General features: G+C 43.2%; 1 protein-coding gene across 1 annotated transcript in view; it reads right to left on the bottom strand.

Annotated features, from left to right (window-relative positions):
- The window catches only part of LOC109306134 (interleukin-5 receptor subunit alpha-like), a 61,474-nt gene extending 40,833 nt beyond the window's left edge, over positions 1 to 20,641 (bottom strand). Inside the window, exons 1-3 of the mRNA XM_019529406.1 lie at positions 20,289 to 20,641; positions 12,252 to 12,332; positions 1,210 to 1,381 (exon numbers count right to left, since the gene is read on the bottom strand). Of these exons, the coding sequence (XP_019384951.1) occupies positions 1,210 to 1,312 (103 nt within the window). The 5' untranslated portion in view covers positions 1,313 to 1,381; positions 12,252 to 12,332; positions 20,289 to 20,641. The remainder of the gene's footprint in view (positions 1 to 1,209; positions 1,382 to 12,251; positions 12,333 to 20,288) is intronic.
- Positions 20,642 to 24,394: the final 3,753 nt, after the last annotated feature.

Below are 24,394 nucleotides of genomic sequence, written 5' to 3'. Positions count from 1 at the left end.
CAACAAATGAGGCAAGAAATGAACCAACAGTTGTCATCAGTAGAAAACCCTAATTCTTCCCTTGACTGGACCTATCCTGTGCACTGTATAAAAGGCAGGGACCCTGCAGGAAAATAGGTAATAATGTAAGAATGCACCATCATCCTGCAAGGGGCTGAATTAAAAGTTGCACAGGTAACTTTAATTCTGCCTTCCTTAACCTTTGAGTTTCCAGCCTCTTTTAAATGTAACTTTTTGTGTAATTGAAGAATTCATGTTAATGGCTACCATTATCAATGATACTAACCACCTTGAAGAGAAAAGCACAGAGCAGGTCAGTGTCCCAGAGTCCCCTTTGCCCTGGCCATTTCCTTTGGTGAAGCACCCAATCCTGTAATTCATACTACTGCTAGCAGCCCAAATAATATTTATGAAAATCCCATGGAGTATATAAGGCTTATGAGGACAGGGTGCTGTAGGAAATCAATGGGAGTCAAGTATCTAAATACCAAACAGCAGCATTTCCCCAATTTGGTTTATATCCCAATGTAGCAGAGTCAGGCACTCTTGCATATCCCCCTCCACTTTAGCTGCTGCCACTGCTTTCCCTGCTGCCGATTTCTCTGGCTTCTGAATACCGCCAGCAAGCAGAATCAGCTGCAGCCAGGTGTGGAGAGAATCAGCAGCAAGGGGAAAAATGGTCCTTAGTGGTGTTTCCACCGATTTTCCCCAGCCACTGATTGATGTTGATGCTCTGATTGCTGGTCAGTGGAAGAAATTGGTGGGGGTGGGGAGTAGCAAGGGGGAGGATGTGATAGCAGCTGAAGTAGTGGGAGGTACATGGGCAAAATGTGTTTCCCCCTAAGAACCTTTTGCACTCCTCCAGGGGGGTGCGCCCCACACTTTGGGAAATGTTCCTGTAGAAAATCCAGGCCTAAGGGGTATGATTCAAAGCCCAGGGAAACCAATGAAAATCTTTCTGTTGACTTCAGCAAGGTGGTGGATCAGACCTGAGGACAAGTGCTGGTAAAGTGCCTGAGGTATTGTAATAAAAGAGTGGTTGAAAAAATAGAGAAAGAATAAAGAATGCATAGATGTAGGAGCTTTAGGTTAAAGCAAGAAAGTATTCTGGCTTCCTACCTCAAGGCACTGTTGTTAAATGAACACTGGGAACTGAGGGTTTTTGACCACCTGACCCTTGATGTATTCTTTCAATGGCACAACACTTACCAGTACCTGTTGGTTCTCCACTTGCCAGGCTAACAGAAATCAGCATCGTATACCAGATGAGATTCATCATTTTCATGACTGGAACAATCGTACAACATGCCATATTAAATGCTTTACCCTTCTGTTCTGGTTGAACCCAAAAGACTTTGTTTCTGTTTGTGGCTGAAAAGACCTTTAAGACATGAAATTAATTTTACAGTAGCAGACAGTATTGTTTAACACTGTGGCTTCCTAGCTAGGCGTAAAGCATGAATACAAAATGGGCTGCTTTATTTTAAAAGCAATGATGGTATCAATTCTCAGCCCTGGTTAAATAGCATATAGGGAAGGATAAAGAGGTATGAGTGTATGTCTCTCTGTCTCCCTCACTTAGGAACTGGGTACTTCCCTGAGCTGAACAAGTCCCCACACAAGTTAGATTAGCTCTAAAGTTTACAATTTTTATGAAAAGTAAATCTAGAAAAAAAAAAAAATCAAGGAAGTAAGCACTCTGTAATATGAAACTGTAATATGAAACTAACAGAGGTGAGTAGTTTTGCCATCTGTGCATACATTCCAGCAGTTACTCTAAATAAGAGAAATAAATAAATAAATATATCATTTAAAAACAAAAAAACAACACAAAAAAAACACCAAGAAATCTATAGCTGTTTCTTTTAAGTTTGCATGCTGTCTCTATATGCATGGCAGGTTTTTCAGTGCTTCTGGTTGTTTAGCAGAGAAGACAAAGAAATCAGAAAGAGAGGGTACATTTAAAATATAGAATTTTTAAATATTATCTTTACAGTAGCTGGAAATTTTCTCACTAGAATATAAAACACATAATTCAGGTAAACTCAGAAAGTTATTAGGCCTACTTTGGAAAAAAAATTCAATCACTGAAAAGTGAAACAGACTTTATTCATGGTTTAAGTACAGATCTCTAAGCAAACTATGCCGTTCATACCACCATCTGTATAATTAGGTCAGTATTAGCACTTCTGTTTAAAGTAAAGGATGTACAGTTTTTTTAATCCCCTATTTGCAAAGGTATGCTATGCACATTTATGACTTATTTAGGAATAATCAAATAAGAAATGTGATGTGGTCCATTGCTTTAGAATAGCAAATCTAGTGTTGCTCTTTTTTTTTTTCAAATTCTAGCTGAACTTTTCAAGTGTGTATTTAGTCCTAGGAGCTGACCTATATCACTTGGAATTGACAAGCCAAAGAGGTCAGAATCGGAGGCTCCATTAGGAACAAAGGGCAGCCTAGGGAACTATTGTAATCCAGTTCCTTTTTCTCAAGACAACACTGCAGAGTGACTTGTAGTCACAGCAGTCTACTCGTTTATCATTTGGAGCCAAATTCAACATTCATCTTAAAGAACCTGGAAGAGCAGATGCATACTGGAACTGCCTACAGACTCTCACCCAACAATTTTGAGAGGTTTGTTCTCTTCAGACCACAACAGAGCTATCTTGTATTTCTCTTCGTTAGAAGCAATTTTTTACAAGTTTTTTTTTTTTTCCTCCTTAAGAAACCTTCAGGTTTTCATTGAAAGCAAAGCTGTCAATGCTGGCTGTAGTTGCAAAATTAAAACCCTTGCTTCTCTTGTTATGTATCAAAGGAGAGGGAAATACAGCATCAAGAGACATAGAACTTAGAGGGAGGGGAACTAACCTCAGCTTCAGCAGAAGAGCTTCTATTCTCAGGTTTACTTTTTTGTTTATAATTTAAACTGCTCAGACTGATATTTCCCATTATGCATGTCTATCTAAGGGTGAATTGGGGTGGGGGGGAAACTTTTGGTGAAATACCATAGATCATGTGGTTAGGGAAAGCACATTGTTCTGCTCATGTGTGTACACTCATTAGCATACATTCAACTTACATCACATGCCATTTTCCCCGACTTGGACACGTCTCATTCAGAGCTAGACCTTATCTAGTTCCTAAAAAGGTGGGCAGATGACCAGACCTAAAGGCCCAGGTCCTCATTCTGAGGGAAATGTCATAAGACCCAGGTACAATATATTCCATGGAACAAATAAAAACAAAAATAATGAAGAGGATGAGGGTCACACGTTTAAAACAAAAGAGACACTGAATAAAGAATCCTACCTAACTAGCATCTACAATTCCACATAGTAGTTAGCAGATATTGTGCAAAGGAGCTCTGTCCAGCAACATGAATAAATAAGACAAAGTAAGCTTTGCAGTCACAAAAGAGTCACCCTCCACCACTACAACCTCCTTTGCTTCCTCATGTAACTAACAGACATCTTGGCCAGGGCTAAGCAGTTGTTAACATGCAAGCTGAGAGTTGGGTATGCATAAATAATGCAGTGCTGGGCATAGTGTAGCCAGACTCTCTGTAAAATATTCTACAGGTGTGGGAATAGGAGCTGTAACATAACATGTTGCAAAAAACACAAGTACTAGCATATGCCTCCTGTCACAGAAGGAACAAATGCCTGGGTATAAACTGTAGGCCTGTGCAAATAGGGAAGTATTTGATTTGAATTTGGCCAGTTTGGAGGACAGTGATTTGATTTGGAGGTTCAGATCACTGTCCTGAATCAATTCAACCAAATTGGCTTCGAAAGATTCGGTGCTGATTCGGAGAGATTCAGTGATTTGGATCAGCTGGGGAGAGGCAGGCACAGCCAGGCAGTTGTAGGTTCTCCCGTGGCTGCTCCAGCTGTACCTGCCTCCCCCTGGTGTGTGTGTGTGTGTGTGTGTGTGTGTGTGTGTGTGTGTCCTCATGGTTTTATAAGAAAACCCTCTGAGAGGGAAAGCTTAGCACACTGCTGCAAGGACTGATTATTTACTATGCACGAAACAGTCACTGGATAAATGCATGAACTGCATTTGGAACAGAGAATGGAACAGAGAGTTCCCTTCACTTACACAAGTATTCAGACCACAGGATTGAACTCTAATAGACTGAATCCTTCATGAGACTATGAGGCAGGAATTTCTAGATCCTGTTTTAGCTTACATACAAAATAGGCACCATGCTGACGTCAAGACTAAAGCATTTCTACGAACAGAGGAACTAGAAGTTTTGGTTCCTGAGGAACTTTAAAATCAGAAGTGAGGAAAAGCTAGGGCACAAGAGCTACCAAGGGAGGAGACTAACTGAGGTTCTAAGAATCACAATTTTGTACTGAGGTGTCTAAATTCTACATTAAAAATCTATTAGAAACACTAAATATTTTCCTGACTGTGGGCCCATGCACATTTTGCATGATGCATTTGGTGAGGAGCTCCCTTACCTGCAATTCCGAGAATCACATCTTATTTCAAAATATATTTGTTCTTGTGCAAACCCCATCACTGGCAGCTTAAGTATAGGTTACACCAATATTTGCCTCAGATACTTTAGAGATGGATGATCCTGCCTTATGCAGGTAGTTGAAATAAATCACCTCTTGAGGTCCCTTTAAACTCAATATTTCTATGATACTTATAATAGCAGAAGACTATTTCTTGTCTCACCCTTGTTCCCTAAATCTCCAACTACAGCTCCCAGCCAGCTCAGCATTTTCTAATATACCATATGACAAAAAGAAAGTCCCTGATTATTTTAGTACACTGCTCTGGGATTTTCACGCCCCCCTTTCCATTTATACATCTCCAGTCTAAGCCAAGGGCTTGCGGGTGGGAGGGGAGGTATTTGACCATTGATCCTTTTGTCACAAGCCTTAACATCTCTCTTCTATCATCTGATACACACAATAGCTTATGAAATTCAAAGAAAGTTAAATAAGACATTCCATCTGTCTAAGGACCAAAAGGCCGGCAGTAGACAGATTTAGAGATTTACGCATCTATGGGCATCTTTACACATGCATTGTATTCAGCATCCCATGCTTCAAACACATTTTGAAACATAGGGACACTGAATTCACATAATGCTGAGGCTGCTGGACCGTTCTAATTAGAACGCTCCAGCAGACTTGTTTAATTGAGTCTGCTCTGACCTGTTCTAATTAGAATGCATTGGAGTGGGCATCAAGCATGTGTATAGGTGCCCATATAATGCTACAGGAGTAAAAGAAATGTGTCACTTGAAATTACTTGGTGCTATGAACAGAGGAAGAATGGACCTATGGTTAAGGCAATGGATTTAGAAGATCCAGGCTTAATTCCTGGTCTCCTATAACCTTCTTATGTGACCTACATTCCACTATTAGGTGCTTAAGTGTGGTTCTATTTAGCTTTGTTCAAGCCCCTGAAAATCCAGTAACAGACCTACTTCTGTAATGCCCTCCTGTCTAACCCATTAGATTGACTCACAAAAAAGGTTGCAAGAAGAATGCATCTGCTTTTTGGATTAGCTGTTTTTTTAGGCACGCACCAGCAGCCTCAGCATCATGTGTATTCAGTGTCCCCACTCTTCAAAATGGTGGCAGGGCCACTTCAACTAGAAGTCATTGAACAAGCTTCAGTTAAAGTGCCCCCACTGCCATTTTGAAGCATAGGATGCTGAATACACAAGGTACTGCAGGGACTTTCATTAAAATAGCTCCTGAGAGCTCTTAAAAGCCACTCAAATTAAAGTCCCCCCCTGGAACACATATAAAGATGTCCTGTGTGCTCAAACAAATGAATGTATGCACACAAGGAGTGAATCCACATGAATGTACAGTATATGAGAAGTAAAAGAGGTTTTTAGGATAAAGGCTCATTTCTTTGCATTAACAGATTTGCCCCATACCTGCAGTTCTAGTTGAATCTAGACACCCAGGTGCTATATTACATCTTTAAGCATACACCCTATGTAAACAATTGGATTATGAACAAAGAGCATTTGTTCAGTTAGCAAATCTATTTCTTTGACAGGACATTGCTTGGTTTTACTTTATGCATTATTCCTCCAGCAAGTATGGATTTCCTAATGGCTTCATTATGCCTTCACTTCCAGTTGGTGCACAGAAAAGTATTCTTTCAACCAGCTCATAAATCCTCTCACCTTATAAAATCATTTAAACCTCAGGCCTTAATATTCACAGTGCTGCTATAAAACCCCAAGCCATTAATGCTTCTATTGATTCACAGGCAGTTAGTTTTAAAAGGCTGTTTCTGACCCCGGATTCCTAGGGTTTCTTTACAGTGCTACCTTTTTGGTCTTTAAGCTAAATTGTTCGTTTCATAAATCTTTATAAAGGACTTGACAGGATGTGCCCTAGTCATATTGTTATTGTTACACAGCTAATGCAGACAGTGAATTTTGCCTAATCTGACAGTCCCCCTACATTGTCATCTCAGGTAGACCAGGAAGAAATCTTTCTACCCACCTGCAACATCCATCACTTTTGGCAACAACTTCTTATACCTCTGACCCCCCCAACCAGTGTCCATCCTCTAAGGCTCACAAGGCTCAAAAGGAACATGTACTACTTCAAGAAACAAGAAGTGCTGTTCTCACTGAGGGATCATTATGTGATAACCAGGGATCCTGGTTTTCTCTGTTTAAAAAAATCCCCAATTTACAGGTTAAAAATGATAAACCCAAAATCCACATTTTTCTAATGGTGTTTCAAAATGAAACACCATTACACACATACATATATATGTATGTATTAGTGGCATTTCATTTATAATCATGGGAAAATTTGCATTTTGGGTAACTTTTTTAACCTGAAACTTGAGGATTTTTTAATCAAAGAAAACCAGGATCCCTGATGATAACCATCTTCTTCTGACCTTCTTGACTGATTTAGGTTTCTAAAAATCCTAAGCAAGGTACAGAATTAAACAGACAGATGCAAGTTTCCTAGACCACCAAGTAGAAAGAGGCACTGATTTGGAACAGCAACATAGGGAGATATGGCCAATCCTCTTTAAGTAGGGGTAGTGATTATTTTATACAAAGTAGAAAAGTTCTGCTCTACACCTACAGACAACCACATATTCACAGAAGTTTAGGGCTGGAAGGGACCTTGTGAGATCATGAGTCCAGCCCTTCTGCTCTGCAGGAAAGACTGCTGGGGCCAAATAAGCCTAGCAAAGTGTGTGTCCAGCCTCCTTTGAAAGTTCTTCAGAGTAGGTGCTTGCACCACCTCTGCTGAGAGTCTGTTCCAGAATTTGGTCACCCAAACCGTGAAGATTTTCCTTATATCCAGTCTGAAACCTTCTTCTAGGAGTTTATGACCATTGCTCCTGGTTTTCCCCGGGGCATTTTGGTGAATAGTTGTTGACCACAGTAAGAAACCTCTTTCTACTTGGTGGTCTAGGAAACTTGCATCTGTCTGTTTAATTCTGTACCTTGTTTAAGATTTTTAGAAACATAAACCAGTCAAAAAGGTCAGAAGGTTCATGGTTATTGCCAGGGATCCTGTTTTTCTCCGATAAAAAAATATCCCCAATTTTCAGCTTAAAAAAGTAACCCAAAATCCTCATTTTTCCATGATTCTTCCACAGTAAGAATAAGTGAAAAAAAAACTCTCTTAATATATGTAAACAAGGTTGCCCAACTCAAAACTTAACTGACGCCCACTTGTGAGTTCCACTTTCCAATGAAGGTTCACCATTTACACTCCTATCAGATGCAAACCCCCAGCATGTGTGCAAAAGGAAACTTGGATTGTGCTTGTGCAATTAAAAATTGCTGCACAGGGAGGACATAGTGCCCATTGTTTTACTTTCCAAATCATTTTTCATTTAGTAAAGAATTATGGCAGGGTCCAGTGATTGCCCTTGGCCCACAGGCTGCCTGTTGTAAATCCCTGATGTACAGTGGTGTAGCTGTACTGGCCATATCCATGAAGCATCTGAAATGTCCTGGTTTCCTGACTGCTGTGAACCATAAAGCAAAGTAAACATTCTGATGTTCCTTTCTGGTATACATGCACACTGCTGTTTGATAGCCAGAACCTTCCTTCCTGTGGTCCCCAAGGTAAAGAGTAGGGCTGTGCAAAATTTCACCACCAGTTTTGCTTCGATGCTGCTTCAACCTGTTTCAAGGGTGAAACAGCAAAATTGAAATGAAACAGATCTGATTGAAACAGCCTCAAAATGAAACAAGGCAAGTTGAAACCTTTCGCTGTTTTGATGTTTTGACTGTAGGATATAAATGGGGAAGGTCAAAACATCCTATAACTTGTCATTTCTGGCCAGATTTGGATAAAACTTGCAGAAATGCTAGTCCCTTCTGAGGGCATACAGCATGCCAAGTTTCAAGTTTCAAGCAGATAGGTGCAGGGGATTCAGAGAAACTGCACCCCAAAATCTTGAGAGCAAAACTTGTGTCATGCGTACATGTTAAGCACAGCAGGGTCAAAACTACAGGCACACTAGCCCCTGCTGCAGCTATAAAGCCTGCTAAGTTTCAAGGAGATAGGTTCAGGGAGTTCAGGGAAACTGTACCCCAAAATCCTGAAAGCAAAACTCATGTCATGTGTACTTGTTAAGCTATAGCAGGGTCAAAACTGTAAGGGTGGTGGCCCCTGCTGAGGCCACAAAGCCTGCTACGTTTCAAGGAGATTGGTGCAGGGGTTTGGGGAAACTGCACCTCAAGCTGCTGACAGGCAAAACTCGTGACATGGGTGACACTGTGTGTGTTCAGGTGCAGCAGGGTGAAAGCTGCAGGGATGGTAGCCCCTGCTGTGGCCACGACACCTGCCAGCTTTCAAGGAGATCGGTGCAGGGGTTTTGGGTTCTGGAGCCCTACACCTCTGGAGCCCTGGCTGCTGACAGGCAAAACTTGTGACACAGGTGCTTGTGCAACTGTGTCTGTCTTGGGGCACAGGGAAGGGGAAACTACTGCAGGCCTGGCTGCTAGCCCCTGCTGCAGCCACAAAGCCTCACAGCTCTCAAGGAGTTCGGTGCAGGGGGCTTCTGGGGCCCTGCACCCTTAGCTGCTGGCAGACAAAACTCGTGACATGGGTGCTTGTGCAACTGACTGTGTCTGTCTTGGGGCAGTTGATTGTTTGTATTGATTCTTTCCTCTCCTTAGTCTGTTCTTTTGTAGGTGTTAAGCCATGCTCATTAAGTCTTTAATGTAGTAACTAGGTACTGTGTATTGAGCTGGTCTCATTATTGTTTGATAACTGGTAACACAGTAGCTTAGCAGTCAGACCTGTGGTAGTTCCCCCTGGCCCCCCAAGGACAGACACAGTTGCACAAGCACCCATGTCACGAGTTTTGCTTGTCTGCAGCTTGAGGTGCAGTTCCCCCCAAACCCCTGCACCTATCACCTTAAAATGTAGCAGGCTTTGTTGCCTCACCAGGGGCTACCTCCCCTGCAGTTTTGACCCCACTGTAGCTTAACATATATATGTGAAATGAGCTTTGCTTTCAAGAATTTGGGGGGCAGTTCCCCCCAAACCTCTGAACTGATCTTGAATCTTGGCAGGCTTAGTGGCCTCAGCAGGGGTTAGCAAGCTGGCAGTTTTGACCCCACTGTATCTTAACACATACATGTGACACAAGTTTTTCTTTCAGGATTTTGGGGTGCAGTTTCTCCAACCCCCCCTGCAGCTATCTCCTTGAAATGTGGCAGGTTTGGTGCCTCAACAGGAGCTAGCATACCTGCAGTTTTGACTCTGCTATGGCATAACACATACAAGTGACATGAGTTTTGCTCTCAAGATTTTGGGGTACAGTTTCTCCAAATCCCCTGCACTTATCTTCTTGAAACTTGTCATGCATCATACCCGCAGAAGAGGCTACCAATTCTGCAAGTGTCAACCAAATCTGGCCATAAATGACAAAGTTATAGCCTGTTGTGACCTTCTCCATTATATCCTATGGGCGAAATGTCAAAACAGGGTTGAAACAGCAAAACATTTTGATGGAACAAAATGGAACAGCCATTTTGACTCAAAACAAAAGTGGAAACAAAACACTGTCCTGCTGAAACATCAAAATGCTGGTCAAAACTAAATGCTTCCATTTCACACAGCCCTAGTAGAACAATAAGATCAGAAATTATAACAATGAAAACAGACTGACTTCTTAATAAATGCCTAAAAAGAACACCTAGCACTGCAGCAGGTCTGAATAAATTTGAGAGAAATCAATATACAAACATTTGAGAGCAAAAATGAAGTTGCAACCAAAAGAGAGAAGACACTGAAGAATAATCCCATAGTAATATCAGTGATTGTTACTTAATTGCAATGTATTCAAGTAAAGAGATAGTGTTCTTAAAAGAGAGAGAGAGAGAGAAAGAGAAAGATATAAAATACTTTGAGCAGTGTGCATTATTTTGTAAATGTACATTTACAGAGTACTCCTTGGGAAAGCCCCTATCATTGTACCAAAACAGCTCTGCTTTGCTTCTAGAAATTAGCTCATGAGTTTGCTTAGCATGCAATCAACTGAAAAACAGCAATAAATGCACAATGAATATAGTAAATCCATGAGAAATAGGGCAGTAAAGTTAAGATTTATTCTGGGAAGAGAGGCCCAACAAAAGCTTTGGGTGAAGAAAGTGGGGATCATAAGCATGGTTTAAAGTTAGGAAGATCTTAGGGAGAAAGAAGCTTAGTGACAAAAGATGATGCCAGTTGCATCAAATCTGAAGCTTTTTGTGGTTTTTCAATTTATTTAAGAATTCCACTGCCCTATTGTCATAACCAACCACCTTCTGTCTCCCTGTCATTGCACTCAGCAGAGAATTCAGAACACAGGTTGCTTACTGGGCAAAACCCATCCTAGTTTAACTGTGCCATTCATCCTCTTTGCTTCTAGGCAAGCAGTCAGATTGTCCTTCAGTATCATTTGCAAAATCATGGATATAATATGTGAGATAAAACACTACTATATAATCATTAATATGCTATCAAGAAACCAAATCAAACATTTAACATTGCATTTATAGGCCTAATACAAGTCAACTGTCAAGTTCTTCATACAACTCTTCTACCACAGGACAATTTTCCTAGTTCTATTCTATATGATCTTTAAATATTTTATTCACCACAGGAATGATATACAGCCCAGTAAATTTCATCACAGATCTTCCATTTACTTCTGTGGGCTCCAGATAAGGCCCTGTCTCATGTCTCAGTTAGTTGTCTGACCTGACTAAAATGTTATGCATCTTGTCTTTTAATGATATTTAACTCTTATGCACTGGTATGTGTGAAACCCCTATTTCTTCTACTCTCCAATTTCCCCATGCTATGCTACCATAGTCTGTTGTAGGAACTGGATCATGGGTATGAGTACTAAGTTGAAAAATAAGCCAGAAATAACCTAACTGCTGGAAGAAAATAACCAAGCCTATGGACTCACTAACATGATAAAATATTCTAGGAACTAATTCAAACATTTAAGTTTCCATGTTTTTGAGCATGTCTAGGGTGACTTTACATCCTGGTTTGGTCAGGATGCTTCCAGATTTCACAGGTTGGTTCCAGCCAATTGGTAAAACTTAAAACAGAAATCCTGAAATCACAAGGGTGTGGAGCACAGTCTGATGGGGGGGGCGAGGGGGTGGTGCCTACCTGCCTCTGCCTGCAGCAGTGCCATTGACTTGGAGGGAGAAGGGAGAGAGAGAAGGGGAGCAAATTTCCTTAAAAGTAATATGGTCACCCTAAGCACGTTTCACTTTTCTTCTTAGCCACTGCTGGGATTCCAGAGTAGCACTTCACTATCTATCACACTTATAAATGATAAGAAAGGAATCATCTTGCACCTCCTTTTTAGAGACAAAGAAAGAGATGGAACACATGGGCACAGTTACTACTGTAAAAAAAAAATCATCATTTCCTTTTCAATACTGGAATATTGGAATACTCATAATGCTGTTATTTATGGGTGAGAGACCAGTACACATCATCTAGTTGAAGATGAAAATTCAACTAATGGGAAAAATGGAGAAGGCAACCATGGAAAGCATAATACAGGAAACCCTGCTGGAGAGTGATAAGGTTTCTGAGCTGGATCTTGAGTGGATGTAATAAGGATGGTAAGGGTAACACCTCTCTCAGAATGTCTGTTGTCTCAGAATGATTAAGCTCCTTTTTATGGATTAGTTGTGAAGTTAGTTGTGAACAATATTTCCATTTAAAGCGGCAACACTAGACTTTAAAGTTTGTACTCACTTGCAACAAAAGTTAAACAGGTTTCCAGACCTGTCTGCAGTCCTCTGGCTTATTTAAACAGGATCACTCAGGAAACTTAGCCTAAAATAAGTAAAAGCATGGTTTGATATAGTGTAGTTAAACAGCATTAAATGAATTACCTTGATTTTGTTAAATTGACTTTGGAATTAAACTAAACTGAATTAAAATCTGTTTATTAAAGGTGTCCACATAGAGAAAAAATGCAGTTTAAATAATTTACTTAAAATTTAAAGTCAAATGAACTTTCTGGAGAGTCCTAGTATACTGCGCTCTTAAAACATGTGGTGTTTTCTGATTTCTTGACTGATCTTATCTTATAACTGAAGGGAAATGTGGTTAGGACAGTCCTCGTGTCAATGACCCAGCCCAAGTCTCTTGTCTGAAGCAGAGCTGGGTCTCTAACTCCCCAAATTAATATCAAAATCATCCATTATTAGCAATTTTGCAGTGGTCTTTCATCTGAAGTTCCATCCTGAATGTGAGCAATCATTCATTTTAAGTTTCATTGAAACAAGTACATTCCTATGAAAGTTTTGGGGTAAGGATTTTCCCATGGAAAAAAGAAAAAAAAGTTTTCTTGAAAAAATATCCAATTAATTTAAGCATTGATCTGTTTTTCTGTTGTCCCAGTCCTGGCTGTTCTGGGGTTCCAGAAATAATTTACAGTCTTAAGGCTCATGTTAATCACTGTAGCCAGCTTAGACTGGCCTAAGGACTGCAGTATCACTTGGAAAACTCACAATACTGTATGCTGAAGCCTCAACTCTTGAGCTAATTCCCCTAAAACCACAGCAGGACCTGGCACTGCCCTAGGCGCCACACAACTTCTGTTGGCATGGTGCTGTGCTGCTGTGCATCTGACTAGCACACCTTCTTATCCTTGGATTTGCACCAGGGCTGCCTGGGGGGGGGAAACGAGAGGGGGACTGGGGCAATTTGCCCCAAGCCCCTACAAAGCAAGGGTCCCCTGCCTCTGCTACTGTGTACCATTTGCCCCTTCCCTGCAACATTGCTCACCAGAATTCTTGGTATATAAAAAAAAAAAAGAGGAAATTGGTGTATTAGTGTATAGGATGACACTGAATCTCTCTCAACATGTAATTGTGACATTATGGGACTCCTCCCTGACCATGAAGTAAATATTATACATAGTTGTGTGTGACACATATGCTAATTTGTGGCTTAAGAAATTGTCGCATTGATGTCCAAGGGGGAGTCTAAACCAATCACAGTAAAGTAACATCCGTCTTTATCTCTGGGCAGCATTAGAAACAAGATTGATCAGGCTTATGATTGCCTAGCCGAGGGCCTAGGTCAAGTAGCCCTGGTTACAGAGTCTCTTGCAACGAGAGAAGAAACAGGGAAGGTTTAAGGAGGGATCTGTGGCAGAGCAGGCCTGTTGTCACGCAAAGACCTCCAGAGGAAAGAGTTCAAACAGTAAGTGAATGTAAGCTTTGTGGGTTCTTAAGAGCCAAAATCAGAAATGAATCTGCAAGAATATAATAATGAAATTATATATATTGTTTTCTTTATATTTCCCAGAAAAATAACATTAGACATAACATATATTCAGGTTCACATATTTCCCCATTTCAAAAAGTACTTAAATGCAAAGTATCTATATAACTCTTGGATGAATGCAATCCTTTGATAGGTACGCTTCAGTTTTTCTTACACAGGGATAAGGGGATAGGAATAGGGGTGTACTTCTCCTGAGCCTGGCTCAGTCTCACAAGTCTTCTGGTTGTGGCCTGCTGGCTGGCCTCCTCCACTACTCAAGAAGGGAGGATTACTCTCTTAAGGCCTGGCCTCACACCACTCCTAGGCCTTTTCCCTGTGATAACTGCCACAGAAAATAGCTCTCCAGTAGGACCTTGCCTGGAAATCTTAGCTGGTGCAACATGTAAAGAGCCTCCTGGAAGAAATTCAAGGGTTGAATGCTTCCCGGCCAAGTCTTCTCACAGAAGCTAAGGTCATCACTGAGGGGCTAGGTATCACCACTGAATTCAAGAGAACACAAAGAAGAATCTAAAGGATGAAGCATTTCCAAGGTAAGCCAGTCAATACAGAACACACAATCTCTTCTGTGAAGATAAATTCAGGATTGAAGTGTCCATCACAGCCATGGATATGCTCCTCTCAGATCTCAAAGCATAGCTGAGACCATGGGGAAGCTCTCAAGCTTGTTCTCACCTACACTTGACCCACCAGCTGTTGCAAAGGATGAAGAAATTGCCAAATTTGTGGAGTACTTGTCCACCACATACCCATGAGATGTGAACAAGGATGAGTTGCAAGAAGAACTTGGCCTGTTTTACAAAATCAGGAAAGACTCAAATCTGTGCACCTCTGGAGGAGCCATGGGCACTGCACTTGAGCTTCTCAACTGGATTTATGACAAAGGTATAGAATCTGGGTTCCCTTAGATGTGCATTTGCTTAAGAATGCTCATAGCTTTGCCAGCTTTGCACTTTTAGTAAGCTTAAGATTATTAAGAACTACCTGCAGTTAGCAATTGGGGAGGATAGGCTGAACCATTTGATCATGCTCAGTGAAGAACACACTTGCAAAGCAAATATATTACGATTATGTAGTTGATGACTTTGCGTCCATGAAGGCAAGAAAGAAATACTTTACTTAAGCTTTCCTCTTCTCATTTTGCTCTTAAAGGAGACCAGGTTGCAAGTGGTCATCATGATGATAATTTTGTGGCCCTTTGTTCTGAGAAATTAGCCATTATTCAGGGCCTTGCCAGAGTATTCCTGTTAAGAGCAAAAATTGCTAATAGGCTCATGTTTTTCATTAGTGTATTCTTAAAAGGGATATACACACAGCTGTTTTCTTGAGCGCAGTAGGAGGAAACTAGGCAGTTTCCCTATTCAACAATCCAAGTCTGCTTTCCCTGAATTTAGTTCTCTCTACTACTCAGTAGTTTGTCTCTGGCTTTCCTCTCATTCTGCAGCCCTTTTCACACAGAGGGTGCATCTACACATGCAATTAATGGACATAAAGCTTACTGTGTGGTAAAATACTGTGCAGTAAGCATTCTGTGAGAGCACATCTACACATGCATCTGTCAGGATCAAATTTGCTCCCAACAGAAGCAGTTCAAGGCAGGAAAATGCCTCCCTTTCTTTCCTGCCATATGGCAGTCAGGGAAACCCGTAGGCTCCCCTGAATGCCAGCACCAGGCTGTCAAGTGACACCAGGGTCAGGCCTTGGATTTGGAGGGTGAGGGGTGTCAGTTGTTTCCTACCTATAAGACCCAGGGCTGAGAAAGAATCCCCTCCCCAACAGCTCTTTCCCAGTCCCCTGTCCCAGTTGGCCAACAAGGCAGTTGGCAGTGAGCCTGTGGCTGAGTGGAAACTCCCCACTCAGCCAGTGGTGGCCAGGAGCTGTCCCACCAGTGGAACAGCTAACAGCAAGGACCTATACAGCAGGGCTTGTGGAGCAGTTGACAGGGAACAAATTTGCTTCTGGTCAGCCATACCAGCAGGGGTTCTGGTCCTGGTACTGCTCAGCTCCCCACAGGAGCTGGGAACAATCAGTGCAGGGACTGAATCCCTCTCCCCTCCATCCCAGCACTGTGGAGCTCCCAGTTCCCCACAGGATCAGGGAACTGAGCAGCACCAGGACTGGGGAGCTATTCCTTCCCTGCTCTGCCAGGGGTGGCCAGGTGCTGTCCCACTGGTGGAGCAGCTGGCAGTGAGCCCTCAGATGGGCAGGGATTCCCCATTCAGCCAGGGGCAGCTGGAAGCTTCATGTAAACGCATTTAGCCATATGGCTCAGCTTCTGTTCAGGCCCTGTCATGCTGATTTATGCATTGGACAGGGTTGCTGATGTTTCAGGTATCTTACTAAAAGAGTTCAGTCCCTTATTTTGATTCATCTTAAGAAACAATGGCTAGCATCACCCTTACCTATGACTGCATCAGAGACACCAACTTACCCAGCACACCACTTAGTTTACATAGCACTTTCATAAAATCATACAAAATTGGGTTGGAAGAGACTTCAGGAGGTCATTTAGTCCAACCCCCTGCTCAAAGCATGACTACCATCAACTATATCATCCCAGTTAAGGCTTTGTCTAGCCAGGTCTTAAAATTTTCCAGAGATGGAGATTCCACAACCTCTCTGTGTAGCGTGTTCTAGTGCTTTCATGCATTATCTCAGTGTTTTACAAAGGAAAGTATGTACCAACCCTTCCCTTTTATAAAAGGGAAAAGTGGAATAAAGAGAATCTATGCATACTACTTGGTGATAGGTATGGAATGACCCAGAGGTAGCCAATCTATGGCATGTGGAAGCCTCTGTGTTTTGCACATGGCAGATTGGGTAAGGGAGCAGGCAGCACAGCAGATGATCAGACAGGGAGCAGAAAGCAGGGTTGCAGATTGGACAGGGACAAGGATCAGAGTGGCACAGAGCCTTATTTGTGACATTTCTGTTTAAAAAGTTGGCCCCAAATGGACTGAGCAATATATGACCTTAAGGCAGACTTTTGAACATTTATGTATAGCACAACAAAGAGTCAATTAAGCATTTCCTTAAAGACTGACACAGGGTCAAAGAAATGAACAAAAAAAATTTTTCCTTAAGTATTTTAGCTTGGAGGATGGCAAAACTGAGTGGATCTCTCTCCCTACAAAAGGCATGTCACATCAGTTGCATTTCGCTGATAAAGTTAAAAGTTTGGCTTTTAAAGAGCCTGCTTCACTTCCCAGTCTTCAGTGCAGAGCCTCAGACTCCCCTTCCCCCCTGCCACAGAAGTTAGAGGGGTGATAGCTTCTGATGTAATATATATATTTTTAAATTGTGTGCGTGTGTGAAGTAGATCTGGTGATGAGAAACTATCACTATCATTTTTCCCTTCTGAACCACATATCAGTTTCACACTTATCATGGAAAACAGATTAGGGAAAAAATAAAAAACATCAGTAAAACTTAATCTGATTTTATTTTACTGAGAAAAAAGATCTGTCACAGGGTGGGGACCCAGGAGCGGCCATGATCTCTCCTGGCGTCCCCTACCGTGCCAAGTTGTGGTGGGCAAGAACGAGGGTGCTTAATAGACGTCTTTGATGACCAAAAATATTATAAGGGAGGCTGCCTTTTTGTCCCCTTGGACAGGATGCTCTTATTTATCCTGGCCCCTGTTCTGTATAGCTTGATCCTTGGTGCACCCAGTCTTATGGGCTATGCATGGCTCCTACCACCCCTAATACCATGCCCCAAGCCTCTCAGATGTACCGGATGTTGTTAAGTCAAATTACTATTGCCCACGCCCTTGCGGACGTCTTCCAGGGCTTGCCTCTGTACGCTCGCGCCCTCTCCAGGGCCTCTCCCAGTACTCGCGCCCTCTCCAGGGCCTCTATTCTTGTGCACCCCCTGGACTATTCACCTATGCACCCTCACGGGCACTCCCTAGCTTCTCCCACAGCTGCTGCCCGTTCTGGGCCTTTTCCCCACGGTCACCGTATGATCGCTCTCCCTGGGGTTTTCCCTCACAACACTGCCGCACTGGGGCCTTGCTCACGGTCATGCCTGCACTGGGGCCTTGCTCGCACTCACCTTGCCTCACGATCTCTGCAAATCAAGGCTCAGGTGGCCATAGCCACGCCTGGCCTCCCAACCCCCTTTCTGGGTCTTGCACCCCACTGGGGCCTCCCACAATCAAGGCTCAGGTGGCCGTAGCCATGCCTGGCCTCCAGACCCTTTTCTCAGGTCCTATGCCCCACTGGGGCTTCTTGCCTACACCCACACTGGGCTCCTCCCAATATTGCCCACACTGGGGTTAGGGTCTGGACACCCCAAAACACAGCACCCTCTCCAGCACCAGGAACCCCCCGCCGCTACTGGGGAGTTCCTGTGAGGCCTCCTCCAACCCCTACAGCCTCACCTGGTCCTCCGGTATTACACAACAACAAAACAGAAAACACAAAGCCCCTGGGCTATAACGTAAAATCCAAACCAACCTGGCTATCCTTCATGCATCCCTATCAGGGTTTCCTCCACCCAGTATCATCATTCCACAACTGCTCAGGCCATCCAGCTTCCTGCACTGCTTACTCCAGCAGAGCTGCCACTCCCTCAGCTGCCAAAGGAGAACTAACTGCTTGGCCTCAGCCTGGGCTGTTATATACGCCAGGCCCTCTCCCCTCCTGGTCAGCTGACCCCCGTGGTTGCCCCAGTAACCAACACCTGTCCTTCTATAGGAGCAGGCACCTCAGTGCCCTGCGACTATCTAAATAGAAGCTAAAGTGTTACATTTTACAGTCCTTACTCAGCTGTTCAACTTTTTAAAAGAGAACTGAATGAGATTTTTCAGAAATGTCCAGATAATTTATTCTTCAGAAAATACTTTTTGGTCCTGCAAAACTATTAATGGATTTGAGATAAATCCATATAATACTTTGCCTGTAAAAAAAGATTTAAGGGGATTGAGAAATCCCCTTAAGGGGCAAGGGACTGGGAATCTCTTTCATTTGAGATTTTTAAAAATGAAACCCTTTCAATTTTCCATTTCAGAATGTACTTACATTTATAATACTTAAGAAGGACAGCAAAACCTGAACACTAAGTATTTTTCATTGCCAGTCAATATATGGCAAATAACATAGAATGAACTTTTTCATTATTAAGGGAAAAAAATGTAATCTATGCCAGGTACATTTTTTCCAGATTTTTCAGTTCAGCTAGGAAACCCTAAATTCTTTCACAGCTTTGCTCAGGACTTCTCAGAGTGTGATTCCAGCTAAATGTTCTGTGTGCGATGATTAAACTAAAGCAAATAAACTCTTTTTTTCCTAATTAAGAACATCCACATTCCAGGTAAATGCTCTTTAACTTATGCATATTGATTTCACATCTTTACTTATATTGTCATAACTTTCCCAAGCATCCTCTTGCACAGGGGTGGCCAGGCTGTGGGGCTGTGTACCTCAAGTGGCATGGGTAGCCTCTGTAGTGAATCAGAAAGTAAACAAACAGCAGGGTGGCAAATAGAGCAGGAAGCAGAGCAGCAGCTTGGTCAGGGAGCATAGGACAGGAAGCAGCAAGCAGACCTGCCGGGGATTGGAGTTGCACATAGGTAGGGAGCAGGGCTAATTTGTGGCATGTCTGCCAGAAAGGTTGCCCACCATGTGGTCTTGTAAATAAACCTTTAGAAATTCATTAACTGAGAACTAGAGCAGAATTATACAAATAGTTCTGATAACATACTATCAAAAATAGATTTTACTTCTATCTAGTCCTTCTCAAAGGAATATATGATTACAGAAGATGTAAGCTTTGTTGGCAGTCTCTGGGCAGGACAGAGCAGGGCATGGCTCAACAGGACACTGTCTTGTAGCATATAGAGAAACCCTTTCAAGACTGACCTTCCCAGACTGACCCTTCCTTGGCATTTTATCTGTTCACTTTCTAAAGGATGAACTTATCTGCTCACACCATGTTGTGAAACTGAGAAAACTGACATGATGCATTGTATTTCTTTCTTTCAAATGAAAGCCAGATAATCCAGTTACTTTATAAAACTTTGTATATGGTACCATAATTGTCCCTACATCTCTCACTCAGATATTTCCATTTCTACCCTCCTGTAACGTGGCATGATTGCTGGGTCTTAGACTGTAGCCTTTCCCTAAAATGGGGCTGGGGTTCCCCCAGGTACCAGCCAGAAAACTGGCAGTATCACAGTTCCTCCCCATTGCTCAGATCTATGTTTAGAAAACTGAGATACCCAAGTCCACTGTATTTCCCACTTCAGCGGCCTGTACCAGAAACGGACAATTTCAAAATCCTCAAGTCAGGTGCTGCCTAACCATGGAAATGCCTCCAATCCAGAGCCACCAAAGCACCCCAGAATTAATAGTGCTAAGCAGTTTGTGGAACACAAGGGTTCAATTAGTCTCATCCTGTAGAGTTTCATACCCTGACTGCCCATGTCCCTGAAGGGTCATAATTCTAACCAAGAGCCTACAGGTTTTTGAAACAACAGCTGTTGAGCCATACCTTCAAAAGATTATTCACAGCTGTGAAGCCAGAGTGCAGCAAAGTACCTCTCTGCAGTCCAGAGGGAGGTACTTAAGCCCTATAGAGGGCATAAAGAAAGACAAACCGCTCTTCTCTAAGACATATGCTATTGGTTAGCATCAGCAGCCAGTCAGACTGGCTTTTGTAAGTCCCCATCTTAGTGCCCTACTCTTCCAATGAATTGTTGATGAGTTCCAGACAATAACTCAAAACCTAGACACCACTACAGTTGCAGCATTTGAAACCCTCTACTTCCTTCTGTGGCTATAGCCTTAATCTGTTTTATCCTTTCTCATGCAGCAGCTTTCTACCTTTCTATGTCTGCCCAAGTGCTATGGGCTGCAAATGGCTGAACAGAATCTGCACTATTCCTCTTTCACTTGACTAATATGAGGAAGTATCATGGGGGGGCAGGTCCAGCTGGAGTCACTGCAAGGCATTAAAAGGGCTGCTATAGTACAGTAAGATCTGTAGCTGTTGTGTCTTGCAGTGTTTTCCTTGTACTGTCCCTTTAAGGCCAAAGCCCTCATGTTCAGCACTGTAGGGTTCAGATGCTTTGTGGCAGTTTTGCAGTACTGGGGACTTCCTTTTCTCTGCCATGAGGAGGGACAGGCATTCTTGGTTCCTCTGTCTCCACAGGACTCACAGGTCAAGGCAGAAGCAGAGCAAGTATAAGTTCTGCATATATATACTGAGGGCAATTGTTAGGATCCACCCTGGATATGATTCAGAATTATAATAATAAATACTTGTTAGTTCAACCCAGGAGTGTCCAGAGTGTTGCTGCTGAACTCACAACATATCAGTAGTCTACCCACAATTTTTTTTCTTTCTCTTCCAAAATTAACACTACAGACAAATCAATCTAAGAATTATATTGGTTTGTCTCAAATAGAATTCTTCAAGTGTTACAAGAATATGATCGGTCTATAAGTTTACTGCCTTCTTTACCTTCTTTAAATTAATATGGAGTTAAAGGTTATTATTTTGTCTTATTTTTAACTTAGGCATTATCTGCTTCTTTCCCACATCCAAGGAGGGCCATTTCATGCTCATAAGCTCGTCTAACACCTATCTCAACAATACAGTTGGTCATTTAAGAGATATTACCAATCGAAACTTGCTTCTCACCAGGGATCTTGGTTTTTCATTTGCTGTGGAAAAACATGGATTTTCTCCTTTAAAGGAGAAAAATGAGGATTTAGAGTTAGATGCCTTGATGCTCCAAGATGCTTTTCTCCATAAACAGAAGGTGAAGTTCAGGCATGTAGGGGTATTTCCAATCCTAAACAAAGCTGCCAAGTAAGTATAAAGTGCCTGGTCCATGGTTACAGAGTGAATATGTGAAAGAAGAGGAAACTGAACAAGGGTCGTACAAGAATCAATACCTGTTGCACCCTGAGGATGATTGATGCATACTAAGCACTAACCATATTTTATGGTGTATAGGTTGATACATAATATAAGTCAACCCCGTATTTCTGTAAAAATAAGTGACGATTGTTGTATGACTGGTATATAAGACAACCTCACCTCAGTGTGCAAGGCACTGGAAGCCTTGGTGGGCTCACGGGAGAGGGAGCATGTTGGCAGGTTCCTGGGAAGTTGGATTGAGCCCCTGGAAGCTCAGGCAACACCTGGCCGGCTGGTAGCCCTTTCAGCCAGCCCCAGAGGGTGTTGCTGCCATACAGGGAAGAACCAGGCCTCCCGCAGCTCAGGGACTGCCTGGCCTGGTGGCAGCTCACTTCCTGGCAATGGGACAGGCAGAGAGACTCTGCCAAAAGCAGGATAGGCTCACCATTTGTGTCTTCAGCTGGGTCCTGTGGTCAGCAGCATGCCTGGCACTGGCTGGGAAAGAGCTGGCTTGCCGCAGAGGTAGCACAGAGTGTGGAGCAAGGGCAAGGGGGTGGGGGGAGGCTAGGAAAAATGTGGATTTTGAGTTCCTTTTTTTAACTCAAAAATTGTTGGTTTTTTACCAGAGAAAACCAAGATCCCTAACTATCAACTAACTATCAGCTATCCCTAACTGTGAACAAGGACAGTCCAGTGGTTGATGCTTTAGCCCAGGGGCAGGAAAAATATGGCCCACAGGCTGGTTCCGGCTTGCCAGGCCATTCTATCTGGACTATGGGGCACCTACAAAGTTTAGACAATTAATATTGCTCTGTTCCTGGCTCCCTCTCAAAGATGACAGGAGCCAGAGCCAGCAGCACCCAGGGGAAGCTGGCAGGAGCCAAGACAGCCCAGCCCCTCCACCTCAGCCCTCTCCCACCCCTGCCCCACACCCTGAAGTGTCTGCATGGATGTAGCTGCTCCCTGTACACACACCCACATGCTCCCTCACCCCACACCTATCCACCCTCACACACTCCTCCCCCACACACCCACACCCTCCCCTATATACCCACATACTCACAGCCCCCCACAAAACTATACCCACCCCATGCGTCCCACACCCTCACAGTTTACAAGAGTAAGACTTCATTTTAAACTATTGTGTGATCATCTCTATGTACATTACACAAACATGTAAATGAGGACAAAAAGATTTTTTGAAATCAAATTAATGAACGTGGTAGATGTTTGATTCTTAGAATATAATTTGGTATTTTTCTGGTTCTGAGATGGCAAAAACCCTTGTGGAAAGGAGTATTTCCTGGGGCAAGGGGAGGGACTTCTGGTGGCAAAGGTCAGGGGGGTAGGGGACAGGACTTCCAGTTCCAAGATGACAATCAGGGGGCAGGGCATCTGTCAAGGGACATGGTTACCCATGAAGCCCTTGACAGCTTCCCAAAACTCGGTAAGCAGCCCTTTGCCTGAAACAAATGCCTGCCCCTGCTCTAGCCACTACTTTGTTCTGTCACAGACACCTTGTATGTCCAAGTCATATAGCTCCCCTGTGTTTCTTTTTCACCTTTGTAAAATGGTGATAATGCCTTTTCCCTACATGATGGGAGGAAGTGCATTAAAGATTTTGAGATGCCCAGATATATGGTAATAGAAGAACATATAAGTAATGAGGAAAGTTGGTTCCAGCCTGAACGACTGATTTATTTATTTACCCACTGGGAGATCCAGTTTTATGATAGAAACAAAGTGCGCCCATCTGGCTTCAAACAGCTACTCGTGTGCAGCCTTACTCTGTACTGTAAGGGGTACGAGTTCAACAGCTTCGTGAAACCCCTGAAGTAGGTGTTGGTTGTCTCAAGGACCACCCCCAAACTCACCTGGCATGACTTTGCCATTACACCAGTGGAGGGAGTAGCCTCCGGAGGATCCTCAGGAGTGATCACGTCACCAGCCAGATGTTTATGGAGTTCCACCTCCCCTACACCGCAAACCTTGCACCAACCTCCGACGGGAAAAGAGGACCTGCAACTGCAACGTCATAGGAGTCAATCCGCTCAGCTTTCCTGCCTGTACCTGGCAAGGTTCTCCCTGATGTCGCTCCTCCGACATCTCCCTTCCTTCTTTGTCCCCAGCCCATCTCCATGGCCCAATACCTGGTATCAACCAGACAGCCGAGCTTCCGTACCCCCTGGGTCAGACGCAGCCTCTCTCCCCGGATCTCTGTCCTTGTCTCCCCACTGACCGGAGATTACAGCACCGTGTTCCCTTGATGGTGCATGGAGCTTGTTGCCCCAAGTTCTCTCCCCTGTCTGGGGTTCAATTTTATTTCCACCGGTGCAGGGAGCTCCCACAGCCTCTGCTGCCACTTCCTGCCCGGGTTGTCTTTGATCGTGCCAACCAAATATACAAACTATTACTTCAGTTTATTTACATAAACTATAAGGCATAGTCTACAAATATAACCTTAATATTCCTTAGACTACCTGGGTGCCCTCCAGGGCAGGGGCCCTACTCCCAAGGTACCACCACAGGAAAGGAGGTTGGGGGAAAGAAAAGGAGAGGGAGACCCCAAAGACTCCTAAGCCCCCCCACTATCACCCAGGAGCAGCCCATGTGGTGCCCCTTCACAACCTTGGGGGGTCGGTCCCCTGTGGGGACCCTATCTCCAGGGTAACTGGAGAGTTGCCTCCCCTTATCCAGGTTGAGCTCTGTTCCCCACCAGGCTTTCCTGCCGC

This window comes from Crocodylus porosus, unplaced genomic scaffold (genome assembly GCF_001723895.1).
Source record: "Crocodylus porosus isolate Cpor-Errol unplaced genomic scaffold, CroPor_comp1, whole genome shotgun sequence".
Lineage (NCBI taxonomy): Eukaryota > Metazoa > Chordata > Crocodylia > Crocodylidae > Crocodylus > Crocodylus porosus.
The sequence above is the reverse complement of the archived record's forward strand: the minus strand, read 5'-3'. Positions and strand labels throughout refer to the sequence as shown.